Below are 21,671 nucleotides of genomic sequence, written 5' to 3' on the forward strand. Positions count from 1 at the left end.
CTGCGGTCCTTCCCCAGGAGCAGCCGCCCTAAGAAGGTGCTGTGCCTGTGGGTTCCCTCGTTCCCTGCCTGGCTCCTTCACCCGCTGGCTGTTACTGCTGGTGTTTGACTTTCTCTCTCCTTTCCTCCCTTGTTCTGCCGTCACTGTCTCCTCATTCGGGGAGTGACACACCGAGGGATATGTTACTGTTGGCCATAAATCTTTGGGGGGTACAATAGCACCCAAACCACTGATCTCACCCTGCTCTTTTTTAGTGCTTCTCTGTTTTTTAACCAGATCCCCTTTCTCACTTCCTAGTTACTGGGATCTTTGTTCTCGCAGCTTTTTGTGTCTCTTCAGTTCCTGTCACGGCTCTGGTACCGATAAAGGCTTGCAGATATACCTGGGAGGGGGGTTTCCTTCTCGCTTTGCACCCTCTCTGACACTCTCTGTAGGAACTTTCCCCTCCCCTGCAGCCCTCGCCTCCCGCACAGATGTGGACACACCTGGCTGCGCCTGGTAGTCATGCCTTCGCCGTGTGTGTCGTAAGAGGGGGACACAGTGGCACTTAGCCTAGCCTGCGAGCCCACGGTGCCCCGCAGCATCCCTTACCCAGCCGGGCTCACTCACCTCACTCACCCTCGGTGCATCAGCTGGCGAGCTCCATCTCCTCCTGCCCGGGCGGGCTCCCACCTCTGCCCCTCGCTCTCTCTTGGAGGCTCAGCTCATGAGGAAGAGCAGCACAACCCCCAACGTTTCCTCACCCCAGTCTGAGTCGACAGCAGGTAAGACCAGATCACCAGGGTGTGTGTCGGAGGCTACACCCTGACACTGCAGATCCCAACACGCCTGCCGCCCCGGCATGCTGACTCCAGAACGCAGGAGCAAGGACCCAACGGGACAAGGAACGTGGGGAGCCGGGAAGGCAAGGAAAGAGGTGGAAAGCGTGCTACAACGGAGAGGCTGCTCAGGTTCCAAAGGGTGGCTGATACAGCCCAGTACTCTTCAGACCTCTTTGTGCAGGGAAATGTGGAGGAGCACAGCAAAGGGGTTAACCTATGTGTGGGGCCGTGGTGGAAGAACCAAAGCAGGGCCAGAGCAGCAGCGTTTCACTTTCTGAATGATTCAGACAGGAAAAGCAGAAACCTCTGGGCTGCATGAGGAGTTTCACCTTCCAGGGTGGTGGGGACAGCTAGCACTTCCCAGGTCTGCTCAGCGAACGTCAGGCTTTGCTCCCAGGACATTTCACCTCCCAGTCACACATTTTCCTGGATTCCCAGGGGCTCGTAGGAAAGGGCTGCCCACCGGCAAGAGGGGCAGCCACCCCATTATGCCTGCTTAGGAGAAGGGCAAAGACTGTCCCTCTTGCCGTGGGGAAGAAAATGAGGGGGGTAAAGGGAGATGTGCCAGAGAAAGAGTTAAGAGAGCCAGAGAGCAGCCGGGCTGCGTCTGTTTGCAGTAGCTATGTGGGCTGCAGGGTAGAAAAGAAGAATCTCCAGTCTGGAGGAGGCAGATGACGGAGGGTCCTCAAGAACAGCAGCTGGGGATTAGGAAGGCAGCAGGTTCCGGTCTTGGCTCCCACGAGCTGTCACTGCAGGGAAACTCTCCGGATCCCCAAAAGGCTTGGTGGCAAAGAGATGATGAGCTGGTGGGTCTAGTAACAGCTGCTTGGTGCTGCCAGGTTTTTCTTGCATGGAAGGCTCTGTCTGCTGCTGGCTGGGTCTCAGGCTGCTTCCTGCTGGTGAAGTGACTTGACTGTGGAAGGAGACGACCAGATTGCTGACAGGACAGCAGAGACCGGAGGTCCAACACTGATACTGTCCCCAGCCATGTGAGCTCCCTCCAACAGATGCCCACCCCAGAGTCCTAGCTCAGAGCTCTCCCACAATGCTGCCTGAGCTGTAGGTAGGGAGCAGCACCGGCGTGGACGCCCTCACAGGGCCAACCTGCCAGGTTTCTGCAGGCCACTGGCTCTCCGCTGCTGGCAGGCACACCGCGGCAGCCCATGGTCATTGCCCGGGGCGCAGGCTACCCACGCTTTGCAGCACTGGGCCGGAGCTGCTGTGAAAGCGACTGTCGGGCAGAGGTGGCGGGAGGTCTGAGGAGGGGATCCAGGCAGCTGCTGCGCCGTGGCTGAAGGTGGAGTTTTGTCGAGGACGGGATGGAGATGGTGTGTCTGTACGTGGTGTTGATCCCCGTGCAGCATGTCCTTGCTGTGACCTGGCTGTAAGTATGCTTTTCACTTGTATTATCTGGGCTGCAAAGTCACCTGGGGAGGTGCTGTCTCCTAAGAAAATGGGCAGATCTGTGAGAAAAGCGCGGAAGAAAGAACCCGGGCAACCCAAAGGCAGCACAGTCAGAGGCACATCTCGGAGCATGAAGGGAGAGGGATGGTGAAGCTGAAGAGGTGCAGACCAGGATGGGGAGCAGGAATGTCCAATTTGGCACAGACAGGAGACTGCATATCCCCTTCCTTGTCCCGTTTCTGCTCTAAAATCAGGCTATGGAGGGCTAAGCCCTACAGAAATGGCCCTGGCTCTAGTCCATCTGCGACTGAATCTCTCCCCTGCCCCACAGGTACCTGGCCAAGCAGCCTTCCCTGCGGGCGGTCCTCCGGGACCCCGGGGGCTGCGAGGGTCTGACGGGGCTGGTAGAAGAGCAGGTCCGCATTTGCCGGCGGCAGGTGGAAGCCATGGATGCAGTGAAGCGAGGCACGGAGCTGGCTGTCGAGGAGTGCCAGCACCAGTTTCACTCTCGCCGGTGGAACTGCTCCACCCTGCAAGGGCTGCAGGTCTTCAGCAAGGTCACCATCCAAGGTCAGCAAGGGGGAGGCAGGGCAGGCAGAGCTGGCACGGGGTCCCTTCAATATGGCTGCGGGGTCCCCTCGACACTTGAGCCTTTCCTGGGCTTGTGTGCAAGTGTCGCATGGGGACCAGCCCCAGAGTGGCCAGTGCCTTCCTCCACAAGCTAACAAAGCTGTCAGTGCAGAGCAAACTGAACCAAAGGCACAGGGTGTTACAAATATTAATATTCTGACTAAACTTCTTCCTCTTTTGGCCAGGCTTGGCTTTTTGGTCTCATCTGGACCATTCTGGGTACCAGTTCTGCAGACTGATAGATCATCTCCCCCAGCCTGCCACCAGCCCAAACTTTTGGAGTAGCAGCTCAAATCAAGACTTTTTCTCTGAAGCTGCAGTCCCTTTTTGTTGCAGGCCAGGGAAGAATGATCTGCCTATGCTCCCGAAAAGATTTTGCATGTGTTTGCATAGAAGGAGCCATACAGGGAGCTCTGAGCAGGTCCCCTCTGGCTCCTAGAGACAGGGCAGCAGGGTCCTCCCTGGCAAACCTCTCTGCGTGGGAGGCTCAGGTGCTGATGTCCCCAACCACGGCTCCCCTTTCTCTTCCCTTGGGGGCTGCTGACTTCTCTCCTGCAACAGGGCACCTGTCCCGGGAACTGAGGGTGCCACAGGCGAGGGCGCTGAGCCAGAAGCCCCCTGCGGAGCTGTCTCCCTTGCTGGCTCCAGGCAGCATCCTGGCAGTGTCCGCCTGAATACATCCTTCCTGCAGGCAGTCACAGCCTCTTTTGCCCCTGCTGTGTCCCATCGTCGCCTTCCCCCTCCACAGACTGGTGCCATTTCTCGCCCCGCCGCAGGCACATGGGAGTCTGCTTTCATCCATGCCATCTCCGCTGCCAGTGTTGCCTTTGCTGTGACTCGTGCCTGCAGCCGCGGGGAGCTGGAGAAGTGTGGCTGCGACTGCAAGATCCGAGGGCTGAGCCCCGAAGGTGAAGGAGGAGGCCGGTGGCAGGGAGGGGGTGGCAGAGGAGAAGATCCATGGAGGAGACCCTCACCAGGGGAGGAGACACCTCCCTTCTCCACAGCGCTCAGCCCTTTGGGAGCTCCTCCCAGGGCTTATTCTTCTTCATCTCATGCCTGCTTTCCCTCTGCAGGCTTTCAATGGTCCGGCTGCTCTGATAACCTGTCTTACGGAATTGCCTTTTCTCAAGCCTTCGTAGACAACCCCGAGAGGAGCTGCAGCGTCTTCTCCAGCTGAGCGCTGATGAACCTGCACAACAATGAGGCTGGGAGGAAGGTAAGGGCAGGAACAAGGGCTGGGAAGCAAGCCTGGTTTCAGGGGCTTCTCCCTGGCTAGGCAGAGCTCGGTCCAGCCCCCTTACGCCAAGGAGCAGTTTGGGGCAGCCATGACCTCCCAGAGGGGTTCTGCATCCTGCTGCCTTTCCTCAGCTCACACCGAGCTGGCTCCTGCCCCTGCGCAGAGAGGGGAACTGGCCTCCACCACCTGCCTGTGTGCAGGCTCCTTTTCCTCACAGAGCCCAGCTGTGATTTACATTCCTTGGCCTTTTCTGCAGAGGAAATTCGCTTCTCCATTCTGCTCCAAATGACTCCGCTGTCCCTCCAGCCCCTCCTGAGCAAAGACACCATCTTCTGGAGGGGCCGTTGTCAGATCTGGTCCCTTGAACATCCTCTGGCTCTGGGCAGATCTGTTCCCCTCCCCACAGTCCTGTGGGTCAGAGCAGGTCCCCATCTCTTCCCCTGCCTCAGGGATTTCACTTACAGACCCAAGCCAGCCTGTTTCCTGCGGAGTATATCCCATTCTGTTTCATATCGGCCTGGTTTAATAAGACTTTTTTGCCACTCCCCTCCCCTTCCCTCCCCTCCCCTCCCCTCCCCTCCCCTCCCCTTCCCTTCCCTTCCCTTCCCTCCCCTCCCCTCCCCTCCCTTCCCTTCCCTTCCCTTCCCTTCCCTTCCCTTCCCTTCCCTTCCCTTCCCTTCCCTTCCCTTCCCTTCCCTTCCCTTCCCTTCCCTTCCCTTCCCTTCCCTTCCCTTCCCTTCCCTTCCCTTCCCTTCCCTTCCCTTCCCTTCCCTCCCCTCCCCTCCCCTCCCCTCCCCTCCCCTCCCTTCCCTTCCCTTCCCTCCCCTCCCCTCCCCTCCCCTCCCCTCCCTTCCCTTCCCTTCCCTTCCCTTCCCTTCCCTTCCCTTCCCTTCCCTTCCCTTCCCTTCCCTTCCCTTCCCTTCCCCTCCCCTCCCCTCCCTTCCCTTCCCTTCCCTTCCCTTCCCTTCCCTTCCCTTCCCTTCCCTTCCCTTCCCTTCCCTTCCCTTCCCTTCCCTTCCCTTCCCTTCCCTTCCCTTCCCTTCCCTTCCCTTCCCTTCCCTTCCCTTCCCTTCCCTTCCCTTCCCTTCCCTTCCCTTCCCTTCCCTTCCCTTCCCTTCCCTTCCCTTCCCTTCCCTTCCCCTGTTCCTGCCCTCCAGGCCCATGGGAGTTATGTCGGGGGACTGCAGCTGCTGGGGGGTCCGCAGGCTCAGGAGGCATAGGGCAGGGTGTCCTGGGTCTGGCTGGCAGCTTTCTCCTGCTCCCCAGGCTCTCCTGGCCCGCATGAAGGTGGAGTGCAAGTGCCACAGTGTGTTGGGCTCCTGCGAGGTGTGCATGTGCTGGAAGGTCATGCCTCCCTTCCGCAAGGTGGGCAACGTCCTCAAGGAAAAGTTCGAGGGGGCGATGGAGGTTCACCCCACGTGGGTCGGTTCCCACAAGTTCCTGGTCCCCAAGAGCTCTCACTTCAAGCCCTACACAGCTCATGACCTGGTCTACTTGTTGGCCAGCCCAGACTTCTGCAACCGGGACCCCCGGCACCGGGTCTTCGGCATGTCCGGCCGCCAGTGCTGATTCGAAGATCTGGCTCTGCTCCCTCCCATGGGCTGGGAGAGGACAAGTCCACAGTGGAGTGCAGGGTGTCACTGAGGGGTGTAATAAAGCGGCGGCGGCAGAGAGAAGGGAGCAAATTAGATTTATGGGGTGAACGGGCTCTTTATACAAGAAGACTCATCCTTGGGAGAACCACTGGCTGTTATAGGCCTGTGGGGGGGAGGGAGGCAAGAGATGGCTGGGGACTTCAGACAAGGACAGTGGGGCCAGTGGCTCTAAATCCAGGTTCCCAGAGCTGACGCCTTCTCCAACGCTCAGCTGCTCCTTTGGCTGGAGAAGATGTTTTCAGGAGGAGTTCCAGCAGGGGCCACAGTGAAGTGCTGTTGGGCAAGGCACCCATCCTGGTGTGCCACTGCCAATGGTGCAGAGCAGGTGCTTGGAGGGGGAGATCTGGCCGTGATGATCTGGGTGGCCAGCAAGGGGTCTGGGAAGAGCTGTCCAGGTCTGTCCAGGCTCTCTGGCCCACCACAACTCCAGAGAGCCGGCGCTGGAGCCCTATGCTTCCCATGCATCCCCCTGCTACCGTGCATCACCCTTTGGTGAGGCTGAGGAACCTCTGCTCCCACAGCCTCACCTCCTCCTCTCCCTCCTTCTCACTCAGCACCCGGTAGGTCTCATTTCTCTGGCAGCCACAGTGAGACACCTGCAAGGAGAGTCTGAGTTCATAGGACTGATACCACTGCCCCTCTTTCCTCCAGGGAAAGAGCACACCCGTGGTGGACAGCATCTGAAGGCTGGGATGATGGGGGCACCAGAAGGAAGAAGGAAGAAACAGCTGGGAAGCAGGAGGGAGAGGATGATTGCTGAACTATGTCTTTGCTAAGATATGGGCTAGTCGTCTGTCCTGCTCTGGTGTTTCTGGCTTTTGTTACCACCGTGGAAGCACCCAGTACCTGGAGACCCTCCTCTGCAGGGATATACAGGGATACTCTGTCGGGTGGGAGGCTCCCCACAGCTCCTCTGTCTCAACATCAGTGGCTGTCTCCTCTGCCATCTCTTACTTTATCTGTGCAATCCCACCACCTCCATTACATGCGAGCTGTGCTCAGATCACGATTTGTCACCCCCCAAACACACCCAAGTGTGCCCTACCAGAGGGGCAAGCAGTGGTCCAGTGAATCCTGCAGGGATTTGGGGCTGGTTGTGGAGGGACCAGCCATGGAGAAGACGGCTGTGTAAAGGGCAGTGCGGGCTGCTTCTCACCTTCTGGTTGTAGAGGCTGTGGTGCAGACACTGGTGGCTCTTGAACGTGCAGTAGCTGGGGTGCTGAACTCCACCCGAGTCGCAGATCTGGGGAGATGGGAATGAAGGCCAGAGAACAAAGCGGAGAAGGAGGGATGGCAGCACTCCCTGGGCACCCACCTGGCTTGGGCGATCTCTGTCTTTGAAGGCGGCGTACTCTGCCTTCAGCCAGAGGGTCACACGAGGGTCCCCACAGCCATGGGTGGCCATGCGGCTGCACCAGTACTCCGCCCGCAGCCCTCTGAAAATCTCCATGCCATAGTACTCCAAGGTCTCTGGAGAGCTGGTCTGCAAAGGGGTGGGATACAGATGTGCTTGTTCCTCCCCTTCCCCATCACCCAGTCCAAGCTCATCTCCTCAGAGGCCAGCAGGAGATGCAGCACATTCGGTATCTTGTTGCTTGCAGCCTGGTGCTGGGCTGAGACCTGAGGGTTGATGTAGCTGGTGAAGCCGCTTGTCTCACAGTGAACACGGTTCAGGTTTTGGATGTTTTGACACTGCTCCCTCTTCAGTGAGCAGAAAGCACAGTCAGGGCATAGGTCCATGTGACACCGCCCGAGGTTGTCACACACCTAGGATGGATGCAGCAGGGAGGTCAGAGGGTAAAAGAAGGCTGAGGAGCTCCCACATCTCTGGTTTGCAGCTTGCCTCCCTGGTCACCCAGGTCAGCTTTTCCCAGGAGGTGGCACCTGAAAGGACAGTGCTGACAAGCTCTGGCTGCCAGAGCATTGTGACCAGCACTGCCGGGAGCCCTGTGCACAGTGGGGGTCAAAGGCGGACATCAGTGTCTTTACCGAATCTCCAAACCCAAGGACTCTTTCTTCCATCTCCTTCCAGGCCTGGGTGACCACAGATGAGAGACAGTTTCCCTCCAGCATTGCATAGCACAGTATCATCACTGCCTCGTCATTCTTCAGGGCTAACAGGCTGACAAAGAAAGGGATGGGAGAAGTCAAGTGTTGTCTCTTGTCACAAGCTGAAAAGATAAACCTTTAGTTAAAAATAGGAAGTGGGGACAACAACCCCAAAGCAAAGCAAAAAACCCTTCCCAAAGAAACCTTGGACTCTTGGCCAAACTGCATGGAGGAACAGGGCTATCTGCACAGTCTGTACGTGCCTGTGTAACACGGAGGCTACGGGGGTGGTGTGTGTGTATGAGCACGTGAGAGGGACTAGACGAGGAGCACAGCTTGAGGAACTGTCCCAGGGGCCCTCAGCAGCTACTGCCTAGTTTTGACCATCCAAAGTGCACAGCAAGGAGATGTCTGTTAGAGGTCGGCTGAGAGCTGACCGTGAGGCAGCCCCATTTGGGTCTAGAGTACGTAACTCATCAAGCCTCCCTCCTGCTTGAGCCAATGTGTTTGACAGAAAGGGGAAAAAATTGGTGACAATGAATTAACTGTTCATCCAAACTGACATGGGAAGCTAAAGGTGGAAGATTTAACGGCAGTGGGATTAGGACAATAAAAATATTTTGCATCTCTTAGGACCAGTAGAAATTGTAGATGTGGTATAGAAATGTTATTAGACAGGGATGGTGTGAAGTATCAGCAATAATGCAGAAGAGGTAAAAATGCTCATTAAATATTTGTCTTCTGTGTCTGGAAACAAAATCAATGGTAAATAAACAAACTCTGATCTGGCAGAAGGTAAGGAAAGAGAAGAGCAGCAATTGCTTATGTTAAAATGCTGTTAAAAGCCATGCGTGGGCTAACCTGCATGGAGATATTTTCCTAAGAATGGCTGACCTTCAGATCAGCCTTAAAAAGTAAAAAAGGAGGTGGAGAAACTGGAGAAAGGTCATGAAGAAAAGATTTCCTAAGGTCTGGAAAACTTTCATCTGGAGCAAGAAGCTGAAGAAGCTTTACTTAGCTGAGCAAAGATACTGGCGGGTGGCCACTCAGTCAGTCTGTGCTTTTCCCAAGATGGGGGTCAGCTGGAAGGCTGTCTTCGTTTCCAGATGGAAGAGTAACAACTTTTGGTGATTGCAGTTTGGGATGAGATCCACCCAAAGCAGAATTAGCTCCATGTTCCTGACACAAAATGTATTTAGCATGGGTGCAGCTGATGAGGTGGTTACTCCACAGCTTGGAGACATCAAGATATCCCAAACTTCTCTTAGGAGAAGGCTCTGTAGCTCAGCCACGCCACATTTTTCCTGCAGGGCTCACTAAGCATGACTCCACATGCTGTGCTGAGCAGGAAGGCCAGGGTGGGAGATCAGAGCAATTGCTGGGCCTGCAGGCTAAAAGAGATCAGTCTCCCTGGCGTTAAGCTCTTGAGATTAAGTGGTGTGTGAAGAAATCAGGCTGTGACTGGTGTTCACAGATCCATGCACAAGTGAGTGGCATAGACTGCATGCACGGGAACATGCAGATACTTGGCATTTGCACTGTGTTTGGGTGTGCAGTCACGCAGGAGAACATGGATGAGCATTAGGGCTACTAATAGGAGGAAGTTTGTGCACCTCCTGAATAGATCCCTGGGCCCTGCCACACACTGTGAAGGAGCCCACAGCATGTCAGGATCTCTGAAGGCATCTCTCTCACTTAGATACTACAAGGCAACCTGGGAAATCTTAGTCACAAAAAATATAATAGGTGCTAGATTGTTTTTTTAAAGACATTACAGTCAAACTTGTTTTATCACAGTGCAGCAGATGTTGCTTTAGCCTGCATTGAGGTTAGCTAAGATGTTTCTTCAACACGCTATCCTGTACTGTGGACAGGCTGCAAATGGTATTCCGTAGATACAGATATGTGAACAAACTACCGTGGAGTCAACCCACAGCACATCAACCACATCCACTGAAAAACCGAGGACAGCTGAAAACCTGGAAATCTACGTATTGCAAGCTGGTGCATCTCTTACTGTGATGCACCACAGCGTGACCACCTTGTTCAGAGGTCTGTGGGGGGAAGGTCTAGGTTCAGAGTGGGCAAAGGAATGCAAAGGGAGGACAGCACTGACAGACACCAACTCTTTTTGGCAAAGCTGGAAAGAATTAAAATGTGCCAGAAAAAAGAGAAACAAAGACCACCTACGCTGCAGAGAGCACTTTTAGAACCTGCAAGATCCTTTATGTCCACTCCTCCACCCCATGGCTCCACATTATCCTTTTTGTTTTTCCTTTTTTATTTCCTCTGTAATCATTCAGACCATTTAGGATATGAAGAAGAACAGGAAATCTTAAATTTAGAGCAAAAATCTGCGCTCATCCCACTTGAAAATCGTGTCAAATTTGTCCAATTCAAGCCTCTCAGCATTTTTCTCTGACTGGGAGCTGGACATTGCTGAGAGAGGAACCAGTGACAGCCCCCAAGGCACACCTAGCATTTCTCTTCCCTAAAGGATTGCTGTTTGTGTGGAGATTACCGAACACTGACAATGTCTCTCTTAATCAGTTGTAGCCCAGGAGAAGAAGTGTTCAGTCCACTTTGCTGATAAATCTGTGACAGCCGAAGGGAGTCCCTGCCACTACTCACGTGCTTGACTGCTTAGGCACAGATGGATCTTCGCCTTCAAGATTTGGTAAACTGGCTGGGTCATCTTGATGGGACTCACAAATTTCAATTACTGACCCTGATATTATTCTCCAAACTTCTCTGAAAGAATTTATCCACAAATATGTGATTATTGGCTATTGTGCCACTACTTGCTTGTTATTCCAGTAGCACATTGTGGTTTGATTGCTTCTTCATTACACCAGGATGCTCAAGCCAGTAAAGTGAGAGGCACATTAACAGTCATTAAAAATGATATGAATAGCTCTGGTGTTTTCATCACTGAAGTAGAAAAAAGAAAACTGCCCAGCTTGCTGTACTTTTTTAAAAATAGCAAATAAATAACAACCTGAGGCTTAGGAAGCAACTGCTAATCAATGGGTTTAACAGCCTTTGCTTTCTCCAACACACGTATTGGTCCAACAAGTGCAGCCTGAACGAGATGCAAATAGAGGATTACAGGGAAAAGGGGCAGTAAAAGCGAACTTGGCTCCAGCCTTTTCTAAAAAAAGTGCTTCCATAAGTAGCTCATAAGTAGCAATAAAACATCTGCTGAGTATTGACGACCTACTTGTTCAGAGCAGATGCAAAGTCAGACGTGGGTAGGAGCCTCTGCTGCACGGTAAACTTTAGACTTATAGACTGTATTGGATACGATCGGCTGACGCCCATCGGAAAGCCTCGGATCCCTGCGCACCACCTACCAACACTTTGCTGTTGACCATGTATGTAGAGGCACGTGAACTGCATCCATAACATCTGCTCACCCACGCAGGAAACTGAGTAGTAGTGCCATCAGGCTGAGGTTCCCAAGAAATTCGGTTTCTCTCTCTGTCACGTTCTTTTCCCCCTCTACCTCTGTTCTCCATCTCTGCTGCAAGGCTTTCTGGCCTCACGGTTGCAAATTTATGACTTCGTTTATCACCTGTGGGTGAGTGAGATCTATCTACATCATCCCCAAATGACAGCTAGTTCCTGACAGTAGCTGAGAGGTGTCAGGGGAACACGTCCCATCCCACTCCACCAGACTCAGGGACGGGTCCTGGGCTTCTCCCTTGCTTGTGGGCACCTGCAGCCACTGTCCCTGGTTCCTCTCCCAGCGATGCCCGGTGTCCTGGCACTGGATTTTGGTGTACCCAGCCATGCTGCCACTGCTGCTGCCTTGTGGCAGTGCTGGGGCTTTGTGTCCCATCACAGAGGCAAATGGTGCAGACCCAGGACAGCACTGCTGCTGGTCCCCTGCACTCGTTGACATGCTGCTGAGCTGTTTGTGGATGTGTAGAACATCTGTAGATTGGGGAAACCGATAGGTCTGTCTAAAGCTTCATACCTCTGCACGTTGATGTCCTAACTGCTGCCCTGGAAAAAGCCTACCGCGTACTGGGAGTCAATGTTTCAGCGGGAATGTGAAAAAAATACGATGAAGAAGAATCTGTGGGCCAAGATCAGTAACTGCTCAAAGGCAAAAAGAGACACCTTGGGATAAAAGCCTATCTTGCTTTAGCATCTCAAGACGCAGAGTGACACAGGTAGAGCCTACTTCAGCGGTATCTCTGAAGAATGCTGCTGAACAACATCCACCTCTCCCTCGACGAAATGACAAGGATTTGGGCCATTAACTTTCAGCTGCTGAACCTCGCTGATATTGGCTGGCTGTGTGAGGTGGAATGAATACCTGAGGCAAGCAGAAAAGAAGATAAGGAGCAAACAGCAGCTTACTAGCAGTTTTGTAACTTCTGATTTAGGGGGGATGCTTCAGGAAACTAAAACCACTAAGGAAAAAGCCGTTCTTAACAGCTTCAGAAAGAAAAAGAGATCTCAGCCTGCATGCCAAGAAAGCAGGCAAGCTGGCTAGGTACCTGATAGATCAAACCCAGCAGGTAGCCCAAAGCAGGAGCCATTGGGAGAACAGGAATGTAACACCTGCCCTGGGGTCGGGGGGCACAAAGCGTGGGAAAACTTGTATTTTGTAAATACATCTCTCCCGCTGACCCACACGATATTGCAGCCTTTTACCTCTGCCTTCCTGGGACACTGAGAGACCCCCTGCTCTGAGACTCCCAAAAGCCTGGGAGCCCCTGAACTTCTCTTGGCCTGGTGGCAAGAAGACAACCTGCCTTGTCAAGACTCCCCTTTCACAGCAACCATGCACAGTAGCAATACGGATAAACCAAATTGCGACCTGGCCTTACTGAGCGGCCAAAAGATACCTCTACATCATCCTCAAGTGACAGCTAGTTCCTGAAAGCAGCTGAGAAGAGTCAGGCGAACGGGTCCCATCCTCCACCAGCAGACCCAGGGCAGAAAAGAAAAATCATTGCTACCGGCTGATGATGATTCAAGAAGAGTGTTTTTCTGGGGACAGTATTCTTAACGAAGGGTCTGGTCTTAAAATTAAAGCCATTGGGGATGAAGTACTTAAGCACAACAAGGATTATTTGGAGGGGTAAAGCAGGAGTAGGAGGGTGCAGCCGCTGGGAGGGCTCGGCTCGGCCTCGCTGGGGAGGCTGGGCTCACGCGAACTGCAAGCACCCCCGCATGAATACCAACAGGACAGCGTCTGTATCCAGGACAGCTGTGACGCTGAGAGGGATGCAGGGGTCATAGCGGACAAACAACGCAAGAGCAGGAAGCCCTTGGAAAAAAGGCAAACACAATTCTTGTGTGCAAACAGAAGAGCCTCGAAGGGAACAGAAGGGAGGTTGACCTCCTTCTGCATAGCCAGGTCCTGAAACCCATCGCTGAATGGTGCATGTGGAGCTGGAGCGAGTGGATTTTTAAAGTGATACTGAAAATTGCCACAGAAAATGAGCTGCACAGGCTTTGTAACATGAGAGCTATGGAGCTCCGTTCGGCTTACTTGAAGACTGAATTATGGCATACGGGTATCTTTGAGGAGAGGAAATACTGGGAAATAAATAGCTGTTTACTCAAGGGGGCAGAAAGCACAATGAGGACTCAGAATTGAAAACAAATGCAAGAAGAGACAGTTTTTTCCCACTATAATGATTCACTGCCAGCAGAAAGACCACAGAAGTGTGCTGCCAATTTTTCTTCTTGTTATTTTGCTACCATTGCCATGTCTCTCTCTGAAGGTCACAGCTTTCAGGTACCATGAAAGCTGGCAGAGCTATCAGAGCAGCTGCCACAAGCAGGGGTGAGCCAGAAGGGATGGATGTCCTGCTGGACATAAGACCCTAGGGAAGATACTCAGCCCTGAGTTTGGTGCCCGTCACAACTGTGCGCACCTTTTGTTAAACCAGACACTGAACGGCACCTGCACGCACCGACCAGTCCCACCCAGCACTGCTCTTCTTGCTGGAACTAAAATGCCTCAAAGCATTTTGCCCCTTTTTTAGGCCATGTTTTGAAGACCGTTTGAGAGGAGGCAGGATATGGAGAGCAGAAAAGCTGACAGGCGCAGTCTATCTCACCTTTTTATCCTCACTGGAGTTTAAGCTTTGCTTAGCGTGACTGACGGGGCTCGGCTGCCAGGCTACAGGTACAGTCAGCGTTAGTGTCGGTGAGAAACTGCAGCAGACTAGCAAGTGTCATCTGCAGTCACAGCAGTCCCTCAATAACGCCAATATAACTAAGTCAGAGTAAGGCCTAATTTCAGAGGCCGGGAAAATGAACATATCCTCAAGGAAACAGAATTTTTCCTTAGAGTACATAATGCCGGGAAAATTTGCCGGCCAGTAAAAGCCTGCTACAATATTAGGAAGGAGGATGACATAAGTTACCGACTTGCAAGAGAACAGTTATAGCTTTAACAACATGATGCAATTTGTTTTTTCATGCAGAAGTGGGATCTCTGGCTCTAGTGTAGTAGTATGCACTGTTTTTTAACAGAAACCACAGATGTGCAATCATGCACAAAGATCTGTGTGCTTACAGAAACATCACCGGCCAGCAACAGAGCGAAACCAGAATGACTTCTCTATGAAAACCACATCTAGGCAGCATTTTTTTTTCTCTTGGTGAGCAAAATAATATTTGCATCTCAGCCAAAGCAAGTGGTCCTCAGCCGCAAAGTACTAAAGATTCAAAAAGTAAATTAGAGTGAAAATGTAACAATTATTTTGCAGGTCTTTTCTGTTTGGGCTCACCAGCCCCTGCTGCCCGAGCATGGAGGCGAATGGATCCTGGCAGATGAGCTGAGAAGAGCTCAAGATGCTCGACAAGCTCCTAAAGCAGCCCTAGGCCAGAGGAACTAAGAAGGGCGTGTAAATGGATTGCAGCAAGCTGGACTGTCGCAGGGCCCTGTGCTGAGCTGGCATGTAGCTGTTTTGAAAACCAGAACGGGGAACCCGAAACCTCCTAGGAAGAGCAACGCACAGATCCAGAGCACAGGGAGGTGCATGTGCTCAAGGAGAAGTAGTAGCTCTACACAGCCAGGAGCAAGGCTCTGTGCTCCCGGTTCTGTTTCCTACCCCGGGGCTGATTTTGCTGTACTTGGGTAGGGAATGGAGCACTCCTTGGAGCGCTCCTCAGGTCAGACTGTTTAAAGAAACATCTGCTTCATGTTGCATGCAGAGAGGAGAGGAGCACAGCGAGACACACATTTACTCCAGCATCTCAAGGACCTGTGTTTGCAAGGAAGCTCTTTTTGCAGGTCATCCAGACTCGTGGGAGATGTGAGCTGGGAGGAGGATGAGTGCAGAGGTGACTGCACGCTGCAGATGGTCACAGTGTGGGGATACACATGCATTGGATAAAGGCCTGCCTGCAGCTAAGGCCCAGCCTAAATGCACTTTGCTCAGGGCGCAAGGACAGTAACACTGCCGGGCTCTAGCAGTGCCGGGTCACCTTCTCCCTCCTCACTCTGTGCTGGAGCAGGGGGTGTATGAGGGGCTCCACAGATACATTCCTGCTTTGTATGGGATGGCTTGCTCCAGAAAGCCTGCCTGTGCTCCCCAGCTGCTCAGGACAGTGGCCTGAGTGCCATGGGGCTACCAGCCAGCGTGCGTGAGGACAGCCCTGCACAGGGAGCATGTGGCATCCCATCGGGCAGGGACACGGGTCTTCTCCTCACCTGCCATGGGGGGCTGTTCCCTGCACCCCGTCCTCAGCGCTGCCTGGTGTGCTCCCTGGGTCTGACTTGGTGCTGGGACCTGGAGAAGAGCCCTCGGTGCTCAGGGATGTCTCCAAGGAGAGGGCCAAGCGGATCAGCCGCGACACCTTGTTGTGCAGGTGCTGGTTCTAGGCTTGCTCTGTCGAGACAGGGGATCCCAGCCTGGCAGGCGAGGGGATAGGGGCAGCTGGGACCGGCAGGTTCGGTGGAAGCACAGGTAGCCCCCCGTCCTGCGGGGGTCTTGGCATCTCTGGCGCGGCCGAGGGGAGCTTCCTCGGCAGCGGTTTCTGATTTGACAGAGCGTAGGAGTACTTCAGGAGAGTGTCCACATTGGCATTCAGCAGGGCATCAGCAGGAGAGAGAGAAGTCTGTCCTGCAGCTGGAGAGAGAGAGGGACAGGAGAGCTGAAGGCACCTTTCTGAGGCGAGCCAGAAAGCTGCTGGGGGGGTGAGAGCAGTTACAAAAGGTCACCAGGTGAGCAGGGGCGCCCAGCGCAGCTCAGTGCTGCCATACCATCTTCCATAGGGAATCTTTCTCCCGTTGCCCAGGAGGCCACAGCATGAGGTTGCTTCATCGGGAGGAGAAGGTTTTTTGGAGGAGACAACCTCAGACATGGGATTCACTGAGAGAGGGAGAAACACAAGTCCCACTGTGTTATCTTCCCTTCTTCCTCACGCCTCCCAGGAGATACCGCCTCCCACCCTGTCCCAAATCCCGCTCCCCACCTTGACGTAGAACTGGCGTTTGAAGCAGCGATACTGGGCAAACTGGCAGAAGGTCTGAAACCACGGTGCCTCCGGGAAGTCAGAGCAGACCGGCCCTGGAGAGGGGTGAGAGAGACATGCTGGATGGGGGCAGGCCACAATTTTAGGCATCTGCCCCCTTGACCTGGGCGCAACAAGAGCTGGGGACTGCTGGGATGGCTGCTCACACAGCGGCATGTGGTTGAAGGGAAAGTCAAAGCTGTCTGCCCCCAAGCGGACAACACAGCCTTGTGCTCTTGTAGCTCCAGATACCAGGTGCTACATGCCCTTCCCCTCCAAACCACTGGGGTTTTCAGTTTGTCCTTCTGCCCTTTTTCACATGGTGATCTTCCCTCTTAGAGACCCAAAGCTCGGGTTTCCAGGATCTGGCAAGGACTCTGTTATTAGTCACTGAAGGGTTTAAAAAAAAGAAAAAAAAAGTACTGATTAGATGGGTTAAAAAGATGACCAGACCAAGCCTGGAAGCACCAGAGAACACAACCGCTTTGGGGCAAAATAGTTTGACAGTGGTTCCAGCCATGGAGGGGATGGAGGCAAGTCCACAGGCACTGTGGATTGCAGGGGCCCGCAAGCGAGTGAGGAGCCCAGGATCCATCCCTGGGTCTGGTGATGTGGGGTGGGGCCCGTTCCCCTGAAACAGCTGCAGAAATAAGCAAGAAATAGTTGCCCTCAAGCTGCAGTCCAAATAAGCACAGTTGGCTGATCATTCACTTCATTGACGTTTATAGCTAAATATAAAGACATATTTTTTAATGAGAAAATTGTTCCTATTTTTTTTCTCTGAAGAAAAATCCAACAGAAGTAGTCCCAAGTTTTTCAGCTGCACAGATATAATTATGCCACTTAAATTCTCTGATGCAGGGGTGCAGGGAAAGTATGACTGCAGAGATTTAAAGGGTGCTGTTGCTATGGAGCTTTCTGAACTGGGATGTTTCTTGGCTCCTGAAATGTTCAGCACTTAAAAAAGCAGCTTATCAGGTCAAGCTTTCTTAAAGGCCCATGAGAGCCCATGAGCCAAGCTTCTGCATGAAACCTCAGATCAAGTTGGAAGGAGCTGGTCAGGTTGTAAGAGGAACTGTTGGGAAGAGACGATGAGCTTCAGCGAGCTTCAGAAAACAGCGGCCATTTGTTTTCCCCTGCCACTCCACTAATGGAGATGGGGAGAAACTGAAGAGCTCAGCAAAAGGCCACTGAAGTGGCCACGGCTTTCAGCCTGTGACTCATGAAGAGAGGCTGGGGCAGATGTGCTTGTTCATCTGGGTGAAGAGGAGATGGGGCGGTGAGTTAATGGTAGTCAACAAGGACCTGAAGGACAGCTACAAGATGACAAAGTCAAACTCTTCTTGGTGGTGCCAGACAACACAATAGGGAAAAAAGAAGTGCGAATTTCTGTTTGGGAGGTTAGGACTGGTCATTAGGAAATGCTTCTTTGTCTAGGAAAGAGGTGCAGCACTGGAAGGGGTGCCCAAGAGAGGCCACGAAACCAAACTCCCTTGCACAAAGCCAGGGTGTTCTAGTTCTGGGAGTGTTCTGCTGCAAGCTGGACTTTGGCTAGAGACCCCAGAATGACCCATTCCACCACCATTCCCACAATCTCTGTGGCATTCTGGGTCAGAGAAACAGCCACCTCTGCTCCGGCTGCGGCGATACCTGTGGGTGGGATGGCCCTACCTTCCGGGACACGGCCGTGGTTCTCCTCCTGGTCCAGCTGCGTGATGGCGGGGCTGAAGCAGCCGTGTGCCTGGCGCAGCTGGCAGGACATGTCCGCCTTCCAGGGCAGATACAGGCTGGCGAAGAAGACCTGGTACTCGATGTCTGATAGGGGGCTTCCCAGAGCACGAGGCACCGGTGGAGCGGCAGTGGACATCAGCAAGGTCAGCAGCCCTGGGGAAGAAGGCAGGCTGGGCTTAACCCTCCTGAACGGGGACAAGTGCTGGGTGGAAACAAAGGAGCGGCTGGCAGGGTGGCCTGCTCCCGTCTGCTGGTGCTGAGCAAGGCGCGGGGACCAGCCAGCCTGAGGTCTCGCTCCATCAACCATCTTTGCAGGGCGCCAGGGGAACCGGGAGCTCTGGGGCAAAAGGGGGAAAAAGAATGAAAAAGAAGGAAAAAAAAGGAGAAAAAAAAAGAGAAGAAGAGAAAGCAGAAAAAAGAAATTAAGAAGAAAAGAAGACAGAATGATGAAAAAGAAGAGAAAAAACCAAACAATAAAAAAGAAAAATAAGAAAGGAAAAAACTTAAAAAGACAAAAGAAAAATAAGAAAAAAATGTGGGGGTTTTTTTGGTGAATTTGGTTTGGACTGGGGGGAGGTGTTTTGGTTTTCGGTTTTGTTTGGGGTTTTTTTGGGGTGTTTTTCCCCACAAAAGCCCCAGCCCCACTTGCCTGGTGCCTCTGGAGGCAGCCGCAATGGCACAGACTCTGCTGCCCACCTCTGCCAGCTACCCCCTCCACCGCACCAGGGCCTGTGCCCCTCCAAGGGGACATTCCTCCCTCCCTCCCTTCCCTCCTCCGCCCTCAGCTGGGCCCCCTCCTCTCCTGGCCCCGGCAGTCCCTGCCTCTGCCCCCGCATCCCCTCGCAGGGCCTCAGCCGCCCCTGGGCCAGCGGAGCAGAGAGCTGTCATGGCCGGTGGGCCCAGCGGGGTGGCCCTGTGGGAGATGTGGGGCAGGAGCGGGGGCTTCAGGCTGCGGTGGTCCCGGGAGGGTGGGTAGGGGCCGGACAGGGGTCACTCACTCACGAGGGAGAGCAGCCTCGGCATGTCTGCCCTGGGTCCTCTACAGCCTGCTGTAGGTGACCCTGCTTCGGCGGGAGGGTTGGACTAGATGACCCACAGAGGTCCCTTCCAACCCCTACTGTTCTGTGATTCTGCGATTCTATCCCGGTCACACTTGGTGGCCCCGGCAACAGCGGAATGAGAAGGGGACTGTGTAACAGTGCGGGGTGTGAGAGGAGACGGGCACCCCGCAAGGAAGGGAGAGGCTGGGGCCGCGGGGACGGGGCAAGCAGCAGGAGCGGGAGCCAGCCTGGGAGCTTCCCCCTGCGCCCAGGGACGCAGTGGTGGCTGCCCATAGCCCGGCCAGGCTGCCCCTGGCCTGAGGGCACCCCACAAGCATTTTGTGCTCTTCTGCAGCAGAAAGGCCTGTTCCAGCTCCACCTGCAGGGATGGAGACGCAGCCCGTGCCTCCCCAGGGAGCATCCCAGCACCAGCTTGCTTCAGGGCACGGTGGGAATAGGTCTGATGTCTCTGGGCAGCCATGCCGCTTCCTGAAGCCCTAGCAAGTCAGGGCAGCGCCAGCTGGTCTTCCTCTGCCTCCGGCACGGGTGCCGCAAGTGCCGCTCTCTGCACCTTAAAACCTTCCTAGGAACAGCGCTGGTGAAAGAGGCTTTGGGGCCACTAGTGCTGGGGTGCCCAGAGGCCCCGCAGGGCTGATTTCGAGGGAGACCCGCACCCACGGACCCGTGCCCGGCTCTTACGACGGAGACCGAAGAGTGTGGCCCAGGTGCAGCAACCCACGTGTGCACCCCGCAGATCGCGGCTGACAGAGCGCTTCCCACGGCTGGGCACTCTGCTGACATGAGAGGGAACGACACAACCGTCACCACCGCGGGCGAGCAGCTGTCAGGGTGGCTGGAGAGAAAGCGCTTGGCACAGCAGCTCCAAGGACTGCATCCGTAAGCGAAACGCAGGGTGGCACAGCGGCTTTCCGTGCCCGCCGCATCACCCCACAGCCTCAGCTTGGCTGCGAAATGGCCCCCTTGCAGAACTGAAGGGGAGCTGCAGGCAGAGCCGACAAAATTCCGACAGCATAGCAGGACACTGCTGAAGTAGCTTCTGTTGCAGACCCTGAGAGATGCAAGCAGCTCTGCTGTACGCAGCGGCTGCAGAGAGCGCTGCGGATGTGCCGGCTGCGATTGCCGGGCTGACACATCGCTTGCCAGTACCCTGAGTGGCCATGCGGGCTGCCAGGGTGAAAGCTCAAATCACCACAGCCATGCAGCTCATCAGAAAGGTGTCTGGAGACAGCACGTAGCTCTGTGGGTCCTCGCAGGAGACACGCTGTGGTTTGCTCTAAGGTGTCTTGTTGGAAGGTAATGTTTCGGAGAGGTTTAAAGCCTGACCATTTAACAGCAGCACTGAATTTTAGGATGTATTTGCAGTTTCTTAGAAACACAGTCAGCAGGGGACATTTTCCAGCTAGCTCCAATAAAATGGGCAACACTGCTCTGGCTTGCCAATTTTAGCCATTTCCTAGTCTCCCATTGCTTAGCTTGAGACATATTGCTTATTAGCTGATTTTAGACAACTCCAGAGCCTTCAGCTCCCCAGCTCTGTTAAGTCCCTCTGCTCCCCAGTGACAACAGCGTCGTCCTGATGCAAGCAGCTTCCCAGTCGAACTCAGCGCTGACCTCAGTGGCTGGTGGAAATGCATGACCCAGGAAAGCACACTGACTTGCCATGTCACACAGTGTTATTGATGACTGGCAGGTGCTGGCTACACGGCCTGTGTCTACATGTGCCAGCAAGAGATTTACAGCGTATGAAAACAGCAAACAAGAATGAATGGACCAGAATCCCCAGACATACACAGAGAACTGAGACACAAGGCAGATGACGAAGGAGCTGTCAAAGACGTCGTCCTTGGTTGATGTTCTAGTAGCAATGCCTATGGGGAGCTACTGCACGTTTGGAAAGAAGGCGGTTAGTGATGTGAGGACAGCTTGGCTACTTCCCACTTCTCATGCACTGCAGCATACCCTGGACTTGGTTCAGGTCATCAGAATCCTTCAGGGAACTCATATGTTCCACAAGCATGTTGAGAAGCCAGCTAGTCTGCAGCATGCACTCAGCAGGGTCAGGAGACTGTGAGTGCAGGAGACACTGCTGTGCTCTTCGGCTAGGTTTGTGCCAGCTGGCTATGGGGCACTAGTGTTTTAAGTTTCCGCAAAAAAGAACTCGTCTTTGAGGGAGGGATCAGGAGAGGAGGAACAGTAGTTTGGACAGGACACATCAGTGTGGCAAGCTTGGGGTGAGTCTACTCCCTGCTGTGGCATCAAGCAATTATAGTGGTCAGTAATGCGCAGCACAGGCTGATGTTAATTCCAATATTTTCTGATTTCTGTGGGTTAACTTGGCACCTGTAAGGCTGTACCACCGATGACGCATTACAAGCTGTGTTATTCACGCACTGAAGCAGATTTGCAACCTTGTTTTCAGAGCCACCACAAAACGGAGTTTCCTGCAGATGGTGTTCCTGCGCCAGCCTCTGCTCGGAGGGCTGATGTAAACAGCTGTGTTTTGGTTTCGGCTGCCGCCGGCAACAAAAGCGCCACGCGGCCGCCCCTCCCCCCGCCGCGGTGCGGAGGAGAATGGAAAGAAACAGGCAGAAACTGG

At 53.9% G+C, this 21,671-nt stretch overlaps 1 protein-coding gene and 1 pseudogene across 1 annotated transcript; one reads left to right on the top strand and one right to left on the bottom strand.

Moving 5' to 3' along the window:
* The first annotated feature begins 2,140 nt into the window (after positions 1-2,140).
* Positions 2,141-5,661, top strand: LOC142360473 (protein Wnt-4-like; annotated as a pseudogene).
* A 568-nt stretch (positions 5,662-6,229) lies between these two features.
* Positions 6,230-19,535, bottom strand: LOC104339120 (acrosin-binding protein). Its single transcript, XM_075415505.1, is given in 11 exon segments — positions 6,230-6,343; positions 6,904-6,990; positions 7,063-7,230; positions 7,326-7,514; positions 7,737-7,869; positions 15,481-15,898; positions 16,033-16,141; positions 16,245-16,339; positions 17,955-18,351; positions 18,738-18,927; positions 19,372-19,535. Coding segments are annotated over 11 exon segments (2,064 nt in total).
* Between the last annotated feature and the right edge of the window lie 2,136 nt (positions 19,536-21,671).

This window comes from Opisthocomus hoazin, chromosome 1 (genome assembly GCF_030867145.1).
Source record: "Opisthocomus hoazin isolate bOpiHoa1 chromosome 1, bOpiHoa1.hap1, whole genome shotgun sequence".
In the NCBI taxonomy this organism is placed as follows: Eukaryota; Metazoa; Chordata; class Aves; order Opisthocomiformes; family Opisthocomidae; genus Opisthocomus; species Opisthocomus hoazin.